This window comes from Carassius gibelio, chromosome B9 (assembly GCF_023724105.1).
Source record: "Carassius gibelio isolate Cgi1373 ecotype wild population from Czech Republic chromosome B9, carGib1.2-hapl.c, whole genome shotgun sequence".
Classification (NCBI taxonomy): domain Eukaryota; kingdom Metazoa; phylum Chordata; class Actinopteri; order Cypriniformes; family Cyprinidae; genus Carassius; species Carassius gibelio.
The window spans coordinates 6,099,019-6,122,274 of NC_068404.1; the positions used below are offsets into that span (position 1 = coordinate 6,099,019).

Genomic DNA, 23,256 nt, shown 5'->3' on the forward strand with positions numbered 1-23,256 from the left:
CCAGTTTGTTTTTTAATCTTAAAAACACAGAAAAACACTTCAGCACCCTTTATAAGTACATTATTTAGACTGTATTTACTGCGATGCTGAAGTCGAAATGTTAATCCCTGAATTAGTTTTTTTTTTTTTTTTTTTGGTATGAATGAATGTCTGTTAAGATAATTTTTCATGAGTTACAGAAAGCTAAACTGTAGTTTTGTTGTGTAACCTCTCCTAATTCCATCCATTTTCAGCAAATCAGAGAAGTCATGAAACTAATTAATATTTATGGGCCAATGCCTCACATAGGAATAGTAAAATCTTAACTCAGAAATGTGGTCAACCATATAGCTTCCTCTATTTCAGTTTTATCACGTGCTAGAAAGTCTAAGGCCTTCTCAAGCCGAAGGGCAAACTCATCTAATCTGCTATGGAATGCCAAGTCTGCCGAAATAAAAAATAAATAAATACATAAATAAATATACAAATAAATGTAAAAAAGAAAAAATAAATAAATATATATATAAATATACATAGAAAAGCAAAAAAACGAAAATAAATAATTATTTATACATTTATTTCCTTATTTATGTATATATTTATTTTTTCCCATATTTATTTATTTCTTCTTTTATTTATTCATACATTTATTCATTTATACATTTATTTATTTCTACATTTATTTATTTTTACATTTATGTATTTCTACATTTATTTATTTATTCATTTATTTCTTCCTACATTTCTTCCTGTAGGGTAATGAGGAGGGCGTGGTTTACCTCAGACATAGCAATCGAGCTCAGAGTAAGCGAAGGCGAAGGGTTGAGGCCACAGTGACACCCTGTGGCGAAATATAATAAGTATCACTGACGTTGATATGGTCTGTGACTGCGAGGTATATGGTTAAAATCTTACTGTGTAACATGGATAGGCTAGTCTTTTTTTCAGGACATGGCCGTAAAACATCGTTTGGTCTGGATTTGTAAAATGTCCTGGGCTGACAAACATGAAACAGGGACTCTGAAACGGAAGCGCTTGATATTTTCCATTTTTCGGTCAAAACTCACGGAAAGGAAGCAGGGCACATAGGCAACAGTGAAGTCGACGCAAGCATATTGACCAATGCTTTTGAAACGAGACCATTGCATTTGAGTGTAGCCTAATTTCCAAAAACAATACTGACAGCAACAGCCTTATTAAATGTATGAACGTCATGTTAATCCACATCGATAAATTCAGTTAGAGGATAAGACTGTAGCCTATAGGGCAGTTAGCCTACCACTAAAATCCAACCAGATCTTCATCAGAGCCATCAATACAGAAGAGATCTTAATGCATTTACACAGCAATTAGCCTACAAGTGCATACAAATATTATGAAGTGTCTTAGGCCTACATTTTGAAGACATAAATATGACATGATGGAATCAATGAAGTGTAGCCTACGTTTAATATGAAACTAAAACAGACACCAGGTGGCAGAAAGTCACTGTCTTAATGAGTGAGTTCAATCCACTCGTTTGATACACTGAATCAAAAACGACTCGACTTGTTGAAGCGATTTGTTTCTGATCATTTATATTTAGGCCTATGCGTTATCTAAATAATTATAATAGCCTAATAATAATAATAGCCTAATAAATAAATGACCAAATGTTCAAAAAGTTGGCAGAGAGGGGTCATGTTCGGGGAAACAACATAATTGTTGATAGGCTATATTTTTCGGGGCCATTGGTTTAATGCGCAAACCTGCGTGACCATATAGCAACTATTCAGTAATGGAAATTACGAATGCATTAATATTTTGTTTTGAATTTAAGAAAAGTCGATTGAATATTTACAGGTTTGTATCTCGTTATTATTTTCAGAATAGTAACGTCTTTGTAACCAACCACAGTGATCAAATGTCGAAGCTATCTCTATCTAATAGGCTACTTCAAAGATCAAATCAAATTATCTATTGTAAAAGTTTGTAAAAATTTCTTTAGCCCAAAAACTGCCAAAAACATAACAAAAAATAGCTAGTAGCCTATAACTTTTTAATTTGTATTATTATTATCATTCTTTCTTTCTTTTTATTATTATTATTATTAGGCTATTGTTATCATCATCAGCAGCAGCTGGCAAACCATTATGGAATCTATTTAAAGGGAATGATTGTGGTGGGGAGTTTGGTCAAACTATTGCAGTGATAGCCTACAGCGAATATAACGGGTTGAAATAAAAGACGGCGCCGTCCACAGAGACGTAGGGATGGGCATTTTGGGAAATTTCTCATTTCGATCATCGATATGGTTTCAAAAACGATTAATCGATTAATCGGGGGTGGGGCTTAATGCGGGGGGTTCATGGCCATAATGTATATAATGAAAAAATCTAAAGATTATTATGAAAATGAAAAAATAATAATCTGACATGAAAATCTGTCTATGAAAACATGAACACATGATTAGGACAGGTTAGATAATGATTATGATGAAGCAATGTTATTAATAAAGGAGCAAGAAATATCTGCCTGAGAGGAAGAGTAGCCTATACCAATAAACGGAAGCTAATTCTATGACACATCCTATGATAAATCAGATAACTGAGATACATATCAGACGTAACATTACAACTTGTATCAGCACAATAGGATGCTATGCGTTAGACCGAGAGAGAGAGAGAGAGAGAGCGAGCTCCCTTTGATGCGTCTTCATGACAGCGCGATGAAAGATGGGCAAGGACAGATTTTACTATAGATTCGTATAAAGTTCTCATTATAAATGTATGGCAGATTTGTGCTATATTATCTTCGTTATTAAGTGTAATAGGTGTAATTAAGTTTTATTTTTAAGTTAAGTTTTATTTTCCATTAACCACCTGCGTGTTTTCGAAGCCATATGAATTGCATTATGCCCACAAATATGACGGAAAAAAAACCTTGGCTGCATTATTATATCATCAATAATAAAATAATAACAATAATAATAGAAAAATAAAACATCGGACATTGCTTATATGAGCATGAAACGAATCGCTGATAGGCAGCGATTTCAGCATAACTGTTCATGTTAATTAATCAGACGTAGACTAGCTCTTGTAACTTTTATCTGAAAAAAATTCGCCGATGCAGATGTGAACTTGACCGAAAGTGTAACTCGCTTTAAAAACACGAAAGTACGATAAGTTCACATTAGTGTCACTATCGTTATTTTTTTATGTATTCTAATATTTAATTAATATTTTGTATTCAGTTTGCACATTCTGATCAACCAAAATATTATTTAATAGCATGGAAATCACTGATTATTGCTAAATTATTGAATAAGATTTAAAATATAGATAAAAACTATGACAAACAAATAATTTTGATTTCCTCATCTCTAAGAATATAATTAGGCTACAAATATATCCAGTGCATTTTTATTTTATAAAGGCAATTTCATTATTTGTCTGTGATTTAAAAATTAACACACAAAGATGCGCTGCACAGCTTACCCTGAACTGTATTTTCATCGTTCTTCTCAAAGGGAAACCAGCCATCACTGTGACTTTGAGGCCATGATTATCTGTCTTCTTATGTCTTTTGAAGCATCAAGTGGGAAGCTAACCAATCAGAGATCAGGGCGCCGCCCAACGTGCTGCCATAACCAATCAAAAAAAAAAAAATAATAATAATAATTTCGATCATCGTTTCCGTGATCGATCATCGCTGTCGCGGTCGAGTAGCCTACTCGATTACTGGATCACTGTTGCCCATCCCTAAAGCACTATTTCATCCGTGAAAACCTTAGTCCCCTGGCTATTATGTCAGAATCTGCAATTCAAAATAATTTTCAGCAGCTTTTAGATGTTGTTGGTCCGACTTTGTCAAGACAAACCCGACGGAGCTCAGCCCCGAAATTCAACTGCTGTCGCTCTTCTCTTTCTTTTCTTAGCTGTTGGGTCCGTGTATATTTTGGTCATTCGATTTTCTATTTAAAAATAAAGATAAATGAGAAACGGTTTGATTTTCGTTTTTTTTTCGTTTTGTTTAAGAAACGGAAAACGAATAGCTGGATTTTTCGTATTTTTGTTTGTGGGTAAAAATGAGATTATGCTTTAATATTTGTTTGAATGTGTGGGCGGCGCTGACATGCCCCTTTCATCCCTTCTGTACTGCACCGACAAGCGGCAACCGCAAGCTCAGTTCATTTTCACCAGAAGAGAAGCGGCAGACAGTAGAGTATACTAATCCTGCGGAATCTTTGCTAGTGGTGCTTGCAAGCTTTTTATATATATATAGCCTACACTTTTTTTTTTTTTTTTTGACCAAACAGAAATTAATTTATTCAATGACATTTGAATTTTACTGTAGGATCTACAATGCATAGACGTTGGAACAGGGGGGGCTGGGGGGGCGACCGCCCCCCTCCCTTTCCTTTCCCCCTTATATACAGAATCTGAATTAAAATGTGTTTGATTTAAGCCTACATTTCAAAATTTTGTGTCAGAAAATGTTTTGTTTTTAAGCCTTTCGCACGTACGATCACACAGGTGTAATCAGTCTAGGCTGGTCCCTGGAGCGTACGATCAAGTGCATCACATGATCAACTGCTAAATTCAAATGTTGAATTTAGCCAGAGACAGGCGCGCTCAGATCACCGCTTTTCAGTGTTTTCAACCACATACTGTTTATTCTAGGTTTCAAACATATAAATTCACATAAGCACTAAAAAACAATACATTTAGAGTTCGTAAAATACACACTGATGTCTATGGAAGAGGTAATAATAATCCTTTCCATTATAATTCGACACGTTTTATTCATATCAGATACACAATGTGTATTTAACTTCAATGTTTAGCTACTCTATTCTATTCCCAGTTCACCAGCCACTTACTTTTAAGTATTTCAGGAGAAGTGGATGAATTCACGTGTAAACATAGAGGTTGTAAATCCAACAGGTCCAATTCTCTGAACTGCGTCTGCGGCACAAACACGGCGGCGCCCATCGTGCATACAGCTCAACTAACGCGATTATAAAGGTGTTTAAACAACAATATACTTCCACTTGCATGTATTTGACAATAGGAATATCATATATTTCATGCCATAACTAACAGATTTGTGAATATTCTGAATGAAAAAGGAAAAATGACAAAAAAGCAGATCATCATTCATTCAGCGCTGTTGCTGCTGCGATGTGTCACGTGACAAGCAGTGACGCGTCACCATGGAAACGCCGCCCCCCCCCCCCTCACAATAATTCCCACGTCCCTGCTGCAATGACATGAAATGTGCAGATTTTTAGCCTACTAATTTTATTTTATGCCTATTTAAGAAAAACCTCACAGCCTAACATGTTTTCATTTGCTATACAAACAACAGCAACTGAAGCTTTATCTTGTAGATTGTTGTCTGCTGCACTTCTCCGATCGGCGGATCCAGATCCACACCTTCCATCCCAATAACAAGAGGAAAGAGCTTCAGCTCCGTCAGTTTGGGTCGTAAGACACCCTGAATAACATGAAAACCTTACAAAACTCAACAGGATGTGCTCTGTCATCTCGGTCTACATTAACTTCTTTCTGAAACGTCAGAAATGAACCAGGCTCATGCGACAGACGAACCATGTCTAGCTGGACATCATGTCTACTTTTAAAATAAGCAATTTAAATAGAATAATAATAATTTTATATTTAGGCCTATGAAATTCAAATGAAACCAACCAGAGGTGCAGTGTTTCCTGTCTGAACTCATTATCTGTAATGATGTCACACCATCACTATATTCATACGGTCATCTACAGAATTCGTTAATTCAGTTCATAATTCTAAGTAGCCTATAGCCTATAATTAAAACATTTAAAGTAGACTAATTATGGGGAAAACTTAACTTATTTTAATATAAATTTTATTATGGGGTTGGATTTTTCCCATTTTATTTTTTTTATGAATGGCCTAGAATAAAATAAGTAGGCAAAAAATTAGTAGTAGGCCTATATTTTATTCCATGTCGTTGTAGATCACAGGCTAAAGCAAAATTCAAATGGTGTTTTATGAATAAAGTTGTCGGAAAAATATAATATAATTTTTTATTTTATTATTAATTTAATTAATTAATTTATTATTATTATTATTATTATTATTAACCAACAACAATATCTAAAAGCTGCTGAATTTGCTGCCGTGGCAGGCAAAATTTATTTTGAATTGCAGATTCTGACATGATAGCCAGGGGACTAAGGTTTTCACGGATGAAATTGTGCACATAGAAATGTCTCTGTGGACGGCGCCGTCTTTTATTTCAACCCGTTATATTCGCTGTAGGCTATCACTGCAATAGTTTGACCAAACTCCCCACCACAATCATTCCCTTTAAATAGATTCCATAATGGTTTGCCAGCTGCTGCTGATGATGATAACAATAGCCTAATAATAATAATAATAAAAAGAAAGAAAGAATGATAATAATAATACAAATTAAAAAGTTATAGGCTACTAGCTATTTTTTGTTATGTTTTTGGCAGTTTTTGGGCTAAAGAAATTTTTACAAACTTTTACAATAGATAATTTGATTTGATCTTTGAAGTAGCCTATTAGATAGAGATAGCTTCGACATTTGATCACTGTGGTTGGTTACAAAGACGTTACTATTCTGAAAATAATAACGAGATACAAACCTGTAAATATTCAATCGACTTTTCTTAAATTCAAAACAAAATATTAATGCATTCGTAATTTCCATTACTGAATAGTTGCTATATGGTCACGCAGGTTTGCGCATTAAACCCATGGCCCCGAAAAATATAGCCTATCAACAATTATGTTGTTTCCCCGAACATGACCCCTCTCTGCCAACTTTTTGAACATTTGGTCATTTATTTATTAGGCTATTATTATTATTAGGCTATTATAATTATTTAGATAACGCATAGGCCTAAATATAAATGATCAGAAACAAATCGCTTCAACAAGTCGAGTCGTTTTTGATTCAGTGTATCAAACGAGTGGATTGAACTCACTCATTAAGACAGTGACTTTCTGCCACCTGGTGTCTGTTTTAGTTTCATATTAAACGTAGGCTACACTTCATTGATTCCATCATGTCATATTTATGTCTTCAAAATGTAGGCCTAAGACACTTCATAATATTTGTATGCACTTGTAGGCTAATTGCTGTGTAAATGCATTAAGATCTCTTCTGTATTGATGGCTCTGATGAAGATCTGGTTGGATTTTAGTGGTAGGCTAACTGCCCTATAGGCTACAGTCTTATCCTCTAACTGAATTTATCGATGTGGATTAACATGACGTTCATACATTTAATAAGGCTGTTGCTGTCAGTATTGTTTTTGGAAATTAGGCTACACTCAAATGCAATGGTCTCGTTTCAAAAGCATTGGTCAATATGCTTGCGTCGACTTCACTGTTGCCTATGTGCCCTGCTTCCTTTCCGTGAGTTTTGACCGAAAAATGGAAAATATCAAGCGCTTCCGTTTCAGAGTCCCTGTTTCATGTTTGTCAGCCCAGGACATTTTACAAATCCAGACCAAACGATGTTTTACGGCCATGTCCGGAAAAAAAGACAAGCCTATCCATGTTACACAGTAAGATTTTAACCATATACCTCGCAGTCACAGACCATATCAACGTCAGTGATACTTATTATATTTCGCCACAGGGTGTCACTGTGGCCTCAACCCTTCGCCTTCGCTTACTCTGAGCTCGATTGCTATGTCTGAGGTAAACCACGCCCTCCTCATTACCCTACAGGAAGAAATGTAGGAAGAAATAAATGAAGAAATAAATAAATGTAGAAATACATAACTGTAGAAATAAGTAAATGTAAAAATAAATAAATGTATAAATAAATAAATGTATAAATAAATAAAAGAATAAATAAATAAATATGGGAAAAAATAAATATATACATAAATAAGGAAATAAATGTATAAATAATTATTTATTTTCGTTTTTTGCTTTTCTATGTATATTTATTTATATATATATATTTATTTATTTTTTATTTTTTATATTTATTTGTATATTTATTTATGTATTTATTTATTTTTTTATTTCGGCAGACTTGGCATTCCATAATCTGCGGCCTATTATGCATCAAACTAAAATTGCTGTAAAGACACAAAGCACTGCCATCAAGTTAGCATCTTTAAACATTCGCTCACTAAAAAATAAATAATTTCTAATCAATGACTTTATAACCACAAACAATCTGGATTTTATGTTTCTAAATGAAACATGGCTAGAAGACAGCTGCAGTGCAACAGTCCTAAATGAAGCAGCCCCTCCTAACTTTACTTACATGAATGTCTGCAGGACTGTTAGGAGAGGTCGAGGTGTAGCTGCTCTATTTAAATATATCTATCAATGCAAGCGTCATTTGGTCAGTACTTGTCTTTTAAATATCTAGGGATTGTGCTGAAAGGTGCTCCACGCATTCTGTCTATTATTATTTACAGGCCTCCAAATACTCTCCAGCCTGTTGAAGAGGTAGCAGAAATGTTATCAATGATTTCCTCAGAGTTTGACTGTTTTGCTATATCAGGGGATTTTAATATTCACATAGATAATGCAGAAAACAATAAAAAAAAAAATGATAATGATTTTAAACACTTTTGACCTGATTCAGCATGTGCATGGACCCACACACAAAGGTGGACACACTCTAGACTTAATCATCAGTAGGGGTCTAAACATTTCATCCATTGTTGTACTGACTAAGTCCTAAACGAAGTCTAGTAACGTTACTGGTTGCTAATAAAACGGATTAAGTTTAGACGTGTGCCCTTGCGTCCTCACATAATACAAACGGAGAGTTCAGTAATGTTACTATTATCTAGCAGATTTATTTTCCTCCATATATCATACAGCGGCAATATCTTGACTCATAATACATAACCAAAACAACAAACCGTATTCTTTCCTATCAAGGCAAGACACAAAAGCACAGTCGAAAACTGTTTGCTTCCCAAATCAGCAACACCTGTGTCTGTGTTTCCTCTGGGTTAAATTACATACCTGGCTGACCTGAGATCAGCTGGGCCACAAAACACATCCAGCCCACTAGTGGCACAGGAATAAAACTACATACAACACCAAATGAATATGGCTCATACAATTGTTATTAAGGACATAGAACTATCTGATCACTTCTGTATTTTCTGTCTCTGTCAGAAGGAGATGCATTAACGAGAACAATAGTTTTTAACACCAAGCATTTATGCAGACTCTGTTGATATTCTCAAAAGTTAAGAATGTTATTGCGATATTGCTCCAATGATAGTAAGAAAACAGACAGAAATCAGTTTGGAGAAGATCAACAACAGTTCAGACAACGAAAAGACAATGCAGAAAAGCTGAACGGATGTGGCAGAAGATAAAACTTGAAATTCACTATAGCATCTATAAAGACAGCCTTCATATTTTTTATGTGAAATTAGCCACAGCTAGACAGAATTTCTTCTCAAACCTTATAAACAGTAACTTAACACTCATACTTTTTTTGCCACTGTTGAGAGACTGCCAAACCCCCCCAAGTCAGATTCCCAGTGAAATGCTCTCAGACAGCATATGCAATGATTTTGCTTCCTTCTTTTCTGAGAAAATCATTATTATCAGGAAGGCGATTAGCACATCCTCAAGTAATGCAGAGGTCCAACAGATTTGGCCACAATATCAAAAAGATATTATGTATATTTTTGAAGCAATTGAAAATTCTTGAAGACATAGTGCAGCACCTAAAATCGTCAACCTGCTATCTTGACACACTTCCAACATCTTTTTTCTAGTCTAGGAGAGCATAAGTCTAAGTGGACGTCCATGACATGCAAAGTCCCACAAGGCTCAATTCTTGCACCGGTCTTGTTTAGCTTGTATATGCTTCCACTAAGTCAAATAATGAGAAAGAACCAAATTGCCTATCATAGCTACAGTATGCTGATGATACCCAGAAATACCTAGCCTTATCTCCAAATTACTACAGCCCCACTGACTCCCTCTGCCAATGCATTGATGAAATTAATAGTTGGATGTGCCAGAACTGCAGTTTCTGCAGTTAAACAAGGAAAAAAACTGAAGTCATTGCATTTGGAAACAAAGAAGTAGTCCTATCATACACTTTATCTCCAATCCTGATGATTTATGACCCTGATTTATGGCCTGATTTATGGCCGTACAGTCAGTGTAGATTGACAGGTAGTCAGAAGTGTGCATGGTCAGTTTGGATTGATTTATGACTATAAGGCCTGTCAGTCAAAGCGGTTGCCATGCCACTGGGTCCTGTGACCCTTGACTGACATGGCAGAGGTGTGTAAATCAAAAGATCAAAGAGATCTCAGATTTGACTTGTGTTGTGTTTATTACTGGATATATGATGGTTGTATCTGTTACCAGAGCAGTGGGGGGTTTCTTATGATGGTTGTATCTGTAACCAGAGCTGTGGGGGGTTTCTGTGAAGTCCTGTCGTTCACACCTAAAGACAGTGCCTACATCCTGAAACTACGTTTTAAATAGGGGTTATATTAATCTCTTCACGAAGAAACTTTGTCAAACTAACGCTTTGTTTTTTCCTTGGTGCAAAAGTCAGTTCCTTTCTCATTTCAACAGGCCCTCTTGTTGGTGAAATACACATCACTCTTCTAGTGGTTTTAGGAGTTTTTGGAGCAGCGGCAGCCATTGTAACATGATTGTCCAGAATGTCTTCTCTGTTTAAATTACTATTTACTTATCCCCTATTTAAAACGTAGTTTCAGGATGTAGGCACTAACCGCTTTGACTGACAGGCCTTATAGTCATAAATCAATCCAAACTGACCATGCACACTTCTGACTACCTGTCAATCTACAATGACTGTACGGCCATAAATCAGGGTCATAAATCATCAGGATTGGAGATAAAGTGTATGATAGGACTACTCAAAGATGAAGTTTTCAAGGTGAATGCATACCTTGACTCTAGGGGTCAAACAACTAAAAATCAAGTCAGGAGTCTTGGTGTGATTCTGCAGACAGACCTTAGTTTCAGTAGTTATGTCAAAGCAGTAACTAAATCAGCATACTATCATTTAAAAAACATTGCAAGATGTTTTGTTTGAAGCCAAGACTTGGAGAAACTTGTTCATGCCTTTATCATGACCAAGGTGGACTATTGTAATGGCTTCCTCACCGACCTTCCCAAAAAGACCATTAGACAGCTGCAGCTCATCCAGAACCAGAAGATCTGAGCATATCACACCAGTCCTCAGGTCCTTACCCTGGCTTCCAGTTACATTTAGGATTGATTTTAAAGTACTTTTACTCGTATATAAGTCACTAAATGACCTAGGACTGAAATATATTGCAGAAATGCTAACTGAATATAAACCTAACAGAGCACTCAGATCACTAGGATCGAGTCAGTTAGAAATACCAAGGGTTCACACAAAACAAGGGTAGTCCGCTTTTTGTTACAGTGCGCCCGCAGTTGGAATCAGCTTCCAGAAGAGATCAGATGTGCTTAAACACGTCACATTTAAATCTAGACTAAAAACTGATTTGTTTAGCTGTGCATTTATTGAATGAGCACTGTGCAACGTCCGAACTGTTTGGACTGACGCACTGTATTTTCACTTTTTTGTTTCTAATGTAAAATCATTTTCTGTTTTTCTGTTTTTAAATGCATTTTAAATAAGTACATTTTAAAATAATTGTAAAAGTAAAAAAAAAAATTGCTAATTTTATTTGTGTTATTCTTATTGTGTTTTCTTCATAATTATTTTTCTTTGTTTTATGTAAAGCACTTTGAATTAGCATTGTGTACGAAATGTGCTATATAATTAAACTTGCAACTTGAAAAAATATAAACAATGACAGGCTGAGACAAAGACTTCACATTACAAACATTAAATTAAAACGCCCTTGGAATATTATTCTTACAGTTAGGTGTCTAAAAGTATGCCTTCAAAAATAAAATGGAGCTTGCAACTCTGCAAAATCACTGTAAGTTATTTCTGAATACTTTAAGCCATTTAGCTATGGACATAATAAAAATACATACACTGTAAAAACAAATAAAAAATAAAAAACTAATTTTAAGGAAAATAACTACATTTATTTACAGTATTTTTTCTGTCATTTTAAATTATGTTTAAAACTATGTACAACTACTACAATTACTAACAATATCTATAAATTAACAACTTGAATGTAATTTTACGCATTATATTATTAATGACAAATTACAGTAATTATCATTTTTATACTGTAAATTACTGTATTATTTATACAGTATTTTCCTGTATATATAAATTAAATACAAAATCATGTAAAATTATGAATAATATCTGTAAATTAAAGATACAAAGCTATCAGCAAACAGCACAAATCGTTTCTTTCTCTCAAAGGTAAAATTGACCTTATCATGAGAGTAAACCTAACTGATAATACACTTTTATGTTTTCCTCAAAAACTTTAATTTTCTTTTTTTTTTTATTTGTATAACCCATTTACAACAGCCCCCAGGCTTTACAGAAGAGCAAAAGTATTACACATACATGGAAATATACCTGACACAAATTTAAAACCATCCATTTAAAATTGTAACATATCACAGTAGTCAATACGGTAAAGAAAATAAAACGGTTTTTAGCAAGGACTTAAAAATAGACAAGGAAGGGGCCAGTCTAATCTCTAAAGGCAGGATATTCCAGAGTCATGGCCCTGCCACCGCAAATGCATGCTCCCCTCTACGCTTTAGTCTAACACGAGGGACCACCAACAAACCTGGTCACAGGATCGTAGGCTTCTAGATGGAGTATACGGATGAAGAAGTTCAGATAAATAGACTTTGTTATAAATATAAATAATTATAAATAAATAGGAGCTTTGTTATGAAGGGATTTATAAACGAAGAGGAGAATTTTAAAGTCTATTCTCTGACAATTGGCAACCAGTGAGGGGATCTAAGAATTGGAGTGACTTTACTAATTTTGACTGAGAAAAGAAAAAACATGAACATCTTTGATTACATGGCGTGAGTACATTATCAGGAAATATTAATTCTGGACGTGAACTTGTCTTTTAAGTTTAATAGTTTTAATTCAACATTTTGATGAAACTGTTCTATGTTCTTCGTCAGTACAATATTTGAAATGTAATTGTGCTGAACTAAAAAAAAATAAAAATAAACATAAAATGTAATTTTATATGGCATTTGTACAGACTTTGTATATTGTCTTCCATATTGATCATGCTTTGAAGCTTTATTGAAGGTTTACAGTGTTTCTTTGTAGAAAATTTAGTGAATTCATTGTAATAATCTATGGAAAAAATGCAAAATAAGGGTTTTACACTGTAAAAAAAAAAAATCCTGTAAAAAAAAAAAAAAAGGTAAATGACTGGCAGCTCTGGCTCCCAAACAAAAACCATAAAATTAATAAAATTAATTAATAAAAAAATATTCTGGAAAATGGAATAACTATGATTTAATACAGCTGGCCAGCCAAAATATTTATAAAATATTTATAAAATTAACATAGCTCATTTCAGAAGACAAATATTTAAGTATTCTAGGTCCCACAAAATATTAGCCTAATACGACATATGGAGACAATCAGAGAAAGCATACAATCTGATTAAAACACATGAGCTGCTTTAACCTTTAATAGTCACACCAATAAATAAATTAATCAATACAAAATGTAAAATCAAGAAACAGAACAAGAAAAAAATATATATATATATTCATTTGGCAACTTTCTTTTCCCATTCAGCACTGATTTTTTTCTGAAATACCAAAGTTGCTAATTTGCTCACAACCATAGTAAATTAAATTGTGTAATTAAATTTAAAAGTGACAACACACTGCTTTTTCAGTTCACAGGGAAAGATCATGTTTACGGAGGTTTTTTACTGGCCTGTGTCTACTGGTAATCGTGTGTTTTCTGGTAAGTCCATTAAAATGTGTTTTCGTCACAGCTGTATCTTTTAATATGGCTTTTTTTTCTATAAATCTCATTAACTCTTCACAGGCATATGCTATATGCACTAGAGTGTAAGTTATTGTACTGTAACTCATTCTGAACTTGTTTGTCTCAGATCCTTCACAATTTGGACGCGAGCGGCGTGGCACGATATAAACAAAATACAATATAACTTATAAAACGGGGCCGTTGAATTCTTGAATCTGATTGGCTGACAAACGTTCTGAGGTGTGCAATTATTTTCTGGGAAACACACGGCGAACGTAGTTCCAGGCAGCTGTCTTGGCTGCATTACAGTTCCATATCATTTCACATAGTAAAACTGTAATAATGGTGACGCAGATTGTACAAAAGGTGTTGTCAGTGCTGTCCTGACAATTTTATCAGTTAGCCTCACTGTTAGCCTATAACGTGTAGCAACTTGGCCACACATGACATTTCCCACTAAAACACTTTTCCCACTTTTGAAAAAAGTAGACCCTTTACAGATTCGATTGATGTATTTCTCTTATCTGTACGATCAAAACTGAAAGTGTAATTTAAGTTCTTTTCTGGGTTATCAGGAGAAAAGGCCTCATAACATGTATACGCGTTAATCGACTTCAGAAGGGTTAAAGGATACTGGGCTGCTCGATCCTGGTATGGCAAAGTTTTCTGTGACAAGGAGTCAGAGACATTCGGATTAATTTGCAGTAGTTTAATGTAGAATGGTCAAACAGGCAGTAATCCAATAACAGCATCGAGTGTAATTAGGGATATCCACAATCAGTAACAGTACCATGCAGAGGTCGGGGCAGGCGGCAGGGAATCAAAGGCTGTATACACAATCCAAAATCAGACACAGAAAGAACAAACTCTAGGAAACTGTTTGGAAATGCTAGACAGGGCTAAACAAGACTTTGCAATCATTGAGAGTTCAAACACAGTACACTGTAAAAAATAACTTGAGTCAACTAAAGATATTTTGTTACCCCGCTGCCTAAAAATTTTTTGTTATCTTGACAAAAAAATTATTGTTGAAACAACTTCAAATTAGAGTGGAATTAGTCCAGGTAACAAATTTCTTTAAGTTGACTTGACTATTACTTTCTAATCCAGTCAACTAAATCATGATTTTTTTTTTTTTTTACTTCGATCAATAATCATAAACAAATGTTACCCCACTGCCTTAAATGTTTAAATAAAGATGACAAAACACTTTTATGTAATTTATTTAATGATAGAGACAACACTTTCATTCACATTTAAATTGAACAAGAAATTTGCTGTCAACACATCATCTGATAATTGATAAACAAAACAAAAAATGCAAAATACCAACACGTCTAAAGATCTGAACCGACACTTGAAAGTGTGATGTATAATAAATAACATTGGCATTGAGAAACAAATAGTTGCATTTCAATTCATCAGATCAAAACCACAGGGATTGTTTTTAATTTCATAACTCAATATGAAAATCAGAAGGTGGAACTCTGCATATTAACCCTGCACAAGTTCACATGCACTCCCCCCACAATAATGCAAGTCATGGTCAAAATGAGAAACCAAGATGTATGTATATAATATCACAATTAGTTACAAAAAATGAGTGTACTGTACTTCTGTATAATAAGATATAAATGGAATGAATGCACATGGGAGCACAAAGATCTAAAGTCAGATTCTAAATTTCATAGCACAACATGACCAGACAGAGGTGTTTAGATCAGAAGGATCTTGAAAGTTTCCTAACTCGTCCCCCATCATAATGCTACATACTGAAAATGTGTACATACCGTTTAAGAAAATGAGAGGTGAAACAACATTTGTTTACATGAGAACACGCATATTCCAAGTCATGACATAATAGACTTGAATGTACATTCTAAAATGTAGTGAAAGGCACAAAAGAACCTAAATTTCCTCATAAAAAAAAAAACCCACTACTTTTTAAGAAAGAGTGCTGTGGAGCCGATGGACACATCGTGAACACTGAAAAGTGAAAGTGACATGACATTCATTTGTGCTCTTCATTTAACCCATCCAAAGTGCACACACACAGCAGTGAACACACACCAAGAGCAGTGGGCAGCCATTTATGCTGCAGTACCCGGGGAGAAGTTGTGCCTTGCTCAAGAACACCTTATTTGTGGTGATGAGGGAGGAGAGAGCGCTGGACATTCACTCCCCCACACCTACAGGTACTGTTGCAGTAGCGAGCACATGGTGGGAGCAGCTGATCTTCACAAGTTTTTGCAGAGCCTCAATGGTGTATTTAATGCAGTGGAGGTAGTGATGTTCACTGCATACAGACCCATTAGGAGTCCAAATGCCTTGGGGACATGGGAGATGTCAGTCATGACAGGATGTCCAAATGAGACCAATGTTGGTTATTCCTTGGGAAGCACATCACATTGCTGTTCTTCAGTTACAATCAGAATGCCCTCTTCAATTTCTTTCTCAACATCCTTAATGTCACTGGATGGCTGGGAAAAGAAAAAAAAATATTACATTACTTAATAAATTTATAACAAATTAACACACATATGTACATACACTACTGAAGTTGTGTGTTTTGTTAAAAGCACAGCTACCAATAAATGCCAATTGTAATTCACCTTCAAGTGGAAGATATTTTGAAACATTTAACCAAAAATGAAAGTCAACTGTAAATGGTGCTCCTCAACGGTTTTGTTTAGAAACATTCAAAATAACTTCCTGTATTAAACTGTTAAAAGCCTGTACAAATTTCTTTGTTCTGCTGAACACCAAGAGTTTAAAATGGAAAGATAAGTGTAAAATACACCCCCAGAACCAAATATGCTAAAAATGGGGGGAAATTATTTTCTTCTGGTATTCTACATGATTTCTGAATGACATGAAATGTGACAAACCAATACAACATATTCAGGTTTTTTTCTTAATCCAATTCTAAGTGTCTAATCTGTCACACCATTTATACAATGTAAATAGGCATTCCTTTTAAATATATAAAAATATTAAATAATAATATGGATATTTTTCTTACAAAAAAGCGCATCGATTTGCTAAAGGAAGCCTTTATTCACCCCCCAGAGCCATGTGAGACACGTTTTATTGATGGATGGGTGCATTTTATTTAACTATTTTTGGACTGCTGAGGAAAAACACCTGTCTTCTGCCATTAAATAACTTGGAAGAGCCAGGACAATTTTTAATTCAACTCAGATCAGATTCGTCTGAAAGAAGAAAATCATATACACATAGGGTGCCTTGAGAATGAGTAAAACATGGCCTAATTTAAATTTTTTGGTGAAATAATCCTTTCAAAAAAGCAAAGTTGCTATTGGCCAATATGCTAGCACAATAGATTCAAAACAGTATTCAGCAAAATAATAAAGAATGGCTATGTCCATAAACAGGGTTTCTGGTGGTTTTATGAAGATAAATTCAACACTTTATAAAGACATTTTAAATACCAATTATAGAAAATTGAACTGAAACTGAAGGGAAAATAATGTCAAATTATGTTCTCTAAATTTTGAAGCTGTTTTCCAATGCAAATATCTACATTTTCGTAAAGGGTTCAACCAAAAAAGAAAAAAGAAAGAAAATTGTCATTTACTAAACCTCAAGTTGTTTTAAACCTGAATTAGTTTATTTCTGTAAGTCATCAGTCCCAAATAGTCTAACACAGTACACAACCCCACGATGTGTTACAACCCCAGATCACCCAGATTTCTTCTTCTTCTATTACCTGAACCACAGCACTGCAGACTGATGGTGCTCAGATTGGTCATTCACAAGCGTAATCCCAGCAGTCATGTCCTTGATGAATTCCTGCGCAGAGCCCATGTGCTTTAATTAAAACAAAGGGATGCATTAAACAGGGCCTTACAATCGTAAAGCATATAGACTCCAATAGATGTGCATTTATAAATAAATAAATTTACTTACAACTTTGTCCAAGCTCTACCATGTAAATGCCATTTCCATTATGTCTGCAAAGCATTTTGATGGATAACTGCAAAAGGACTCGCTGCGGTCCATCCACAGGATTATTGAATTCTGCGCTGAATCTTCAGTACTTCCAAAATATCATAAACATGAAAAATACAAAAACATGTTAAAACACTGTAAAATAATAAACATACATATATAAATAAATCTTTACAGAGAAAGTCAAATGTATTGACAAGTTTGTTTTAAATGACAAAGACAAACTATACCATCCAGATGATGCTTTTAAATGACAAAACAGAATTATAACACAATAAAAGGAAATTTAACACATTTGTGTCGATCATTATTGTATCTCTATTTATACAAGATATATGCTATTATTACTTTTATTCTAAAATATATAGATTTGAACGTACGCAATTTACTTATGACCGTATATTCACCATAGACTGTATAAAAACAGATATTCACGCAGCATTACACTGGGTTCTAGGTTCTAGTGAGGCACTTGAATGACTAACGTTACTTCAGAAAACTGAAAGAAGAGTTTGTAACGCTACCTTCAGAACTTCATCTGAACCGTAGACTGTAAAAAAATCATCATAACTAAGCTTATGTCAGCGATATCAAATGTAACGTTAAGTTACACGCTCCAGAAGAACTCTTGAGGGAGGTGCTCATTTATGGTGCTCATTCGTTTCCCTTATAACATGCAGAAAAGACACAGTTCGAGTAGTAATCTTCCTTTTTTCCCCCCAATTTTTCATCGATGTATATTCTGACGGATGTCTTACGCTGTCAGGTTTAGAGCAGTTCCTTTTTTTTTTAAATTCCCGCCGTTCCATACAGTGATCGCTGTTGAGCTCTCGCGCTCTGTTTGAACGGTCTCTAACGCAGCCCTGGGCTCAAATAATACATACAAAATGTATTTTTATCGTTCTCCACATAAGTTCAGCTCCGCTGTCCCGCATGGGAGAATATCTGTTTTAATATTAATAAGGACAATACTGTGGAACCGCCTCTATTTTGAGGCTTCAGAGTGCCGCGAAACGAACATTTACATACAGTAACTTACATACAGAATATACGACTCTTTAAACCATACTTACTCTTCTGAGACAACAAATGTAATTGTACGCATTAAGCCAATAAATACGAACATTTTACTTACCAAAGTTGTATTCTAGTAAAATGTCCAAACTTTGAGGAGAAACTGTTATAGTACTAGTATGGCTAGTATGTCTTCAACAGCCTTCACGAGAATGACGAGATCTCGCCATAAGTGATGTTGTGAACGTGATATTGCTACTAAATTGAGTCAACAATTTTTTTTAAGTTATGAGGACAAATAACCTAGTTCAGTCAGCTTTCAAACTAGTTGAGACACTGAAAACTTAAAATTTTTAGTTGAATGAACAAATTCAGTAACTGCAAGTTGTGTCAACATAAAAAAATTCATTGAAACAACTAAACTGCTAAATCTTCTTCTTCTTTGTTTTTAACGGCGGTTGGCAACCAGCTTTTGGTGCATTACCGCCACCTTCTGCTTCGGAGTGTGAATCAGACAATAGGGTTACAATCTAGTTTCCACATAAAAAAAACAAACAAAAAAAACACCTACACACAATCATTCATTACCCAACACAATTTCCCATATCCCTGTTTATCCTCATAATCTATTAAACAAACCTGTTTCCCTTAAGAAAGTTAACAATATTAAACTGCGAAATAATTTTTTACAGTGTATATATAAAGGGGAGTGGTAAAGAGGAACACCTGGTGGTGATTAACCCTAAGCATGGGATTATGGGAAATGGAGTTGGAATTGGAAATGCACACCAAATTCAAGAGTCCTGAGTGGAGTGTCCTCTTCTGGAGTTCATGGGGACTCCAGCTGACGATAGTGACACAACTAAATTTTAAAATATATTCAAATAGTTATTTTAAATAGAAAAAATATTTCACAATATTAATGCTTTCCTGTATTTTGGATCAAATAAATTCAGGCTTGGTAAGCAGAAGAAATGTGTATATAAATATATATATATATATATATATATATATATATATATATATATATATATATATATATATATATATATATATATATATATATATAAACATTAATAATCTTGCTGTAGTATTTATGTATGAAAATATATATTGTCCCAGTCCAGCCCTGTGTGTACCTCAAGTTATTATACACTTTGTTATTTTGAATACCCTAAAATGAAAGCTGGCAAAATTATACGACTATTAAATCATATAGCTAACATCACTTCATTGGCAAGAAACAACTTTGTAATGCGAGTACGTACTCTGTTATTTCAATTATTGTCTTGTTTTATTTATTTTATATTTTCATTGGTCAACATCAGTATGTTCCACTATATTATAAAAGTCAGTAGAAATTCATATTATTCTAATAAAAATGTTAAAAACCATACAATTCTTTATTTGATAAACCTGACTTTAGAACAGAACGTCCACTCTCCTCCAGACATACATTCATTAAAATGTACATTACATGGTTTCTGGCTTAAACCAATACAACTTTAGGTTTTTAATTATAATCCGAGTAATACCTGGTTACTCACTGGTCCCTGATTAACCGTCATCACAATCCTTTCTCAAGGTTCTGAATTCTAAGCTTAAATATTAAGTAATTTATATTTGTTTTCTTGGTTTCTGTGGGTTTTGGTTAATTTGCTGTTGTAAGCTGTAAGGACATTTGAAATAGCTGAAATATTTTTGGCAAAGTGATACAGAACTATTATTCACAGATCTGGAACTACTTCATAGTTGTGCTTTTACTGGAAAATAATTGCACACCTTACAATCGTTGTCAGCCAATCAAATTTAAATTTGACTTTTTAACAACCTCTTGATATATTACACCTTACAAATGATACATTCTGCTATTTTGTCCCTTGTGAAATGAACTGATTTTCATCATGATTTTTAGTTTAAGATTTAATATATTTTTACAACATAGATTGTACAATAGATTTTCTACATGCATGATTCCCACAAAGACTGAACTTTTTATTGATAATCATTTATGTATTTGTAGGTTGTATGGTCTTACATGGGTAATGGAAGGAAGAAACACCCTCAACCAAACTTTTTGTCTCAGCACTTTGCAGGACTCTCTAACTCTCCGAACTCCACTACTCCTTCAGCACTCAGTTCAGATGAGTCAATTATAAGCTCATTTTACTCTGAATTTGGAATCAGTTTAGATGACTACTCCAGCTTACAGCAGACTGTTTACTGGGCAGAGCCTGACAGATCAATCACAAATTTGTCAATGAGTACTAGTCCAGCTCACACCACATTCATCATAGAGAACCTGAAAGAGAGCTACCAAATTGGTGAGGAGCTTTTTGTTGTGGTACATGCAAAGGATTTTGATAATAAATCCAAACATTACGGGGGCGACTTTTTCCAAGCCAAGCTGTTCTGGTCTAAAACTAAGGTCAGTGACTGTACACATTATTTTAATAGAACTACTTAGCTGTTGTATTGAGAAGTCTGCACCTGGGTCTGATAGAGAGAGCTGTACTGAAAATGTTCCTCTGTTACAGGCCAGTGTGTTTGGTGAGGTAGTGGACCTGCTCAATGGCTCCTACTCTGTGCGTTTCCTCCTGCCGTGGGTTGGTGAGGCTCAGGTGGCTGTGCGTCTAATTCACTCCAGTGAAGCTGTGCAGGTCCTGAAGCATCACAGAGATACTGACTCTGACAGAGTGTACTTTAATGGATATTATGAGGGACCAGGACCAAATAAGACCCGGTTGAGTGAAATAGTGAAGTGTAATGTGAAGTGGGACAAGAATGGACTAGAGCGTATTGGAACCAGAGGCTGTTGCTGTGAATACAACGATCCACGTACCAGAGAAACATGGCGCTGCCAGAGACCCAAATCACTGCCATGCAGTGCCTTTGTGTACCACTCTATGGGCGGTTATAGAAACCGTCTGACTAATAAAGAGAAGATCTTGATGTGAGATTAATGGATTCTTGATTGACTTTATACTTGATTTATTTAATGCATTCATGGAAGGCAGTATAACTGACAAACATGTTCTCTTTGGCAGGACACAAACTAACAAAGGAATCAATGGAGATAAGAGCATCATCAAAATTGTTTATTTCCATGGAAATGAAACTATTGGTATGTCAGTCAGTAGTTGAACCCAGAGGAATAGTACAGTACAGAAATACCAGGAAATGTGCTGGAAAAAAAGAGGAATTCATTTCAAAATAAAAATAACTATAGTTTAGGCACATTTTGGAAACCTTTCTTAAAGACCTTACAGTCTCCATGTTCTTGTCTTTCAGATGTAACAGAGAAATGTCGTCCGGGTTTACACACTCCAGTTCCAGCCGGTTTTTACCTGAATGATGTGTGGACGTCATTTGTGTGTAGCACCCGTCATTTTACAACCCAAAAGACAACAGAGTGCCTGAAAAACAAACACATCTACATGATGGGAGACTCTACTATGAGACAGTGGTTCGAGTTCTTTGTGAAAGCAATACCAAGTGAGATGGGAAGCTGATTACTGGTTAATTATATATTATATATCTGTGTAATTGTGGGATCATATTATTATTATCTGCTTATTGAAGTGCGCATGCGTGATGACAGGCATGTATCTTAAGTGCAGATTTAAGTGCATCTAGACAGAACAAATATTTTGTGTTAAAGAAAGGAAATATATCACAAGCACAGACGCTTTCATGATTCAAAAAATGATACAAATGTGTTCTCATCTTGTGCATTAGATGTAGAAGTGGTTCAGTAAAAACTCTGCATTTGTAGCTGCATGAGAGGATAACATAAGTTTTCGCAGGAAGCTTTAACTTCTCAACTGACAAAACATAAAATACTCAGAGTCAGACACACAAATGATTCTATTTTGACATCAAGTTGTATAAAACTTACTTGCATTGTCAGGTAACTGATGTTCACTGTTTTTTAGCCCTGAATCAGATGAACCTCCATGTTCAGTATCAGTCAGGGCCGCTCATAGCAGTGGATGTGAAGAACAACATTGACTTACACTGGAGGGCTCACAACGTTCCTCTGCGCACTCTAAAAACAGCAGTTGCTAATCTGCACTACATCAGTAATGAGATTGATGACCTGGCTGGAGGACCCCACACAGTCATTATATTCAATCTGGGGCCTCATTTCACCACGTACCCTTTGGATTTCTACACTCATAGAGTTTTGAGGATCCGCAAAGCTGTTTTAGCATTGTTACAGCGGGCGCCTGACACTACCGTTATAATCAAGACTGTCAACACTGGTTATAAGGTAAGCTAATACAGTATCACGTGTTCAAGTATGAGAAGACCAGTCTGTTCTTATGAGATTAGGATTTATATTGTTTTTCTGTTTAT

The 23,256-nt window shown here is 34.8% G+C and overlaps 1 protein-coding gene across 2 annotated transcripts in view; it reads left to right on the forward strand.

The window, feature by feature from the left end:
* LOC127964547 (NXPE family member 3-like) overlaps positions 1 to 23,256 on the forward strand; it is a 34,340-nt gene that overhangs the window by 9,886 nt on the left and 1,198 nt on the right. Inside the window, exons 2-7 of one of the 2 annotated variants that reach the window (XM_052564766.1) lie at positions 13,817 to 13,887; positions 20,921 to 21,325; positions 21,435 to 21,850; positions 21,945 to 22,021; positions 22,189 to 22,392; positions 22,833 to 23,170. In XM_052564766.1, coding sequence (XP_052420726.1) covers positions 13,817 to 13,887; positions 20,921 to 21,325; positions 21,435 to 21,850; positions 21,945 to 22,021; positions 22,189 to 22,392; positions 22,833 to 23,170 — 1,511 coding nt within the window. The remainder of the gene's footprint in view (positions 1 to 13,816; positions 13,888 to 20,920; positions 21,326 to 21,434; positions 21,851 to 21,944; positions 22,022 to 22,188; positions 22,393 to 22,832; positions 23,171 to 23,256) is intronic. The other variant, XM_052564767.1, reaches the window with a different exon arrangement.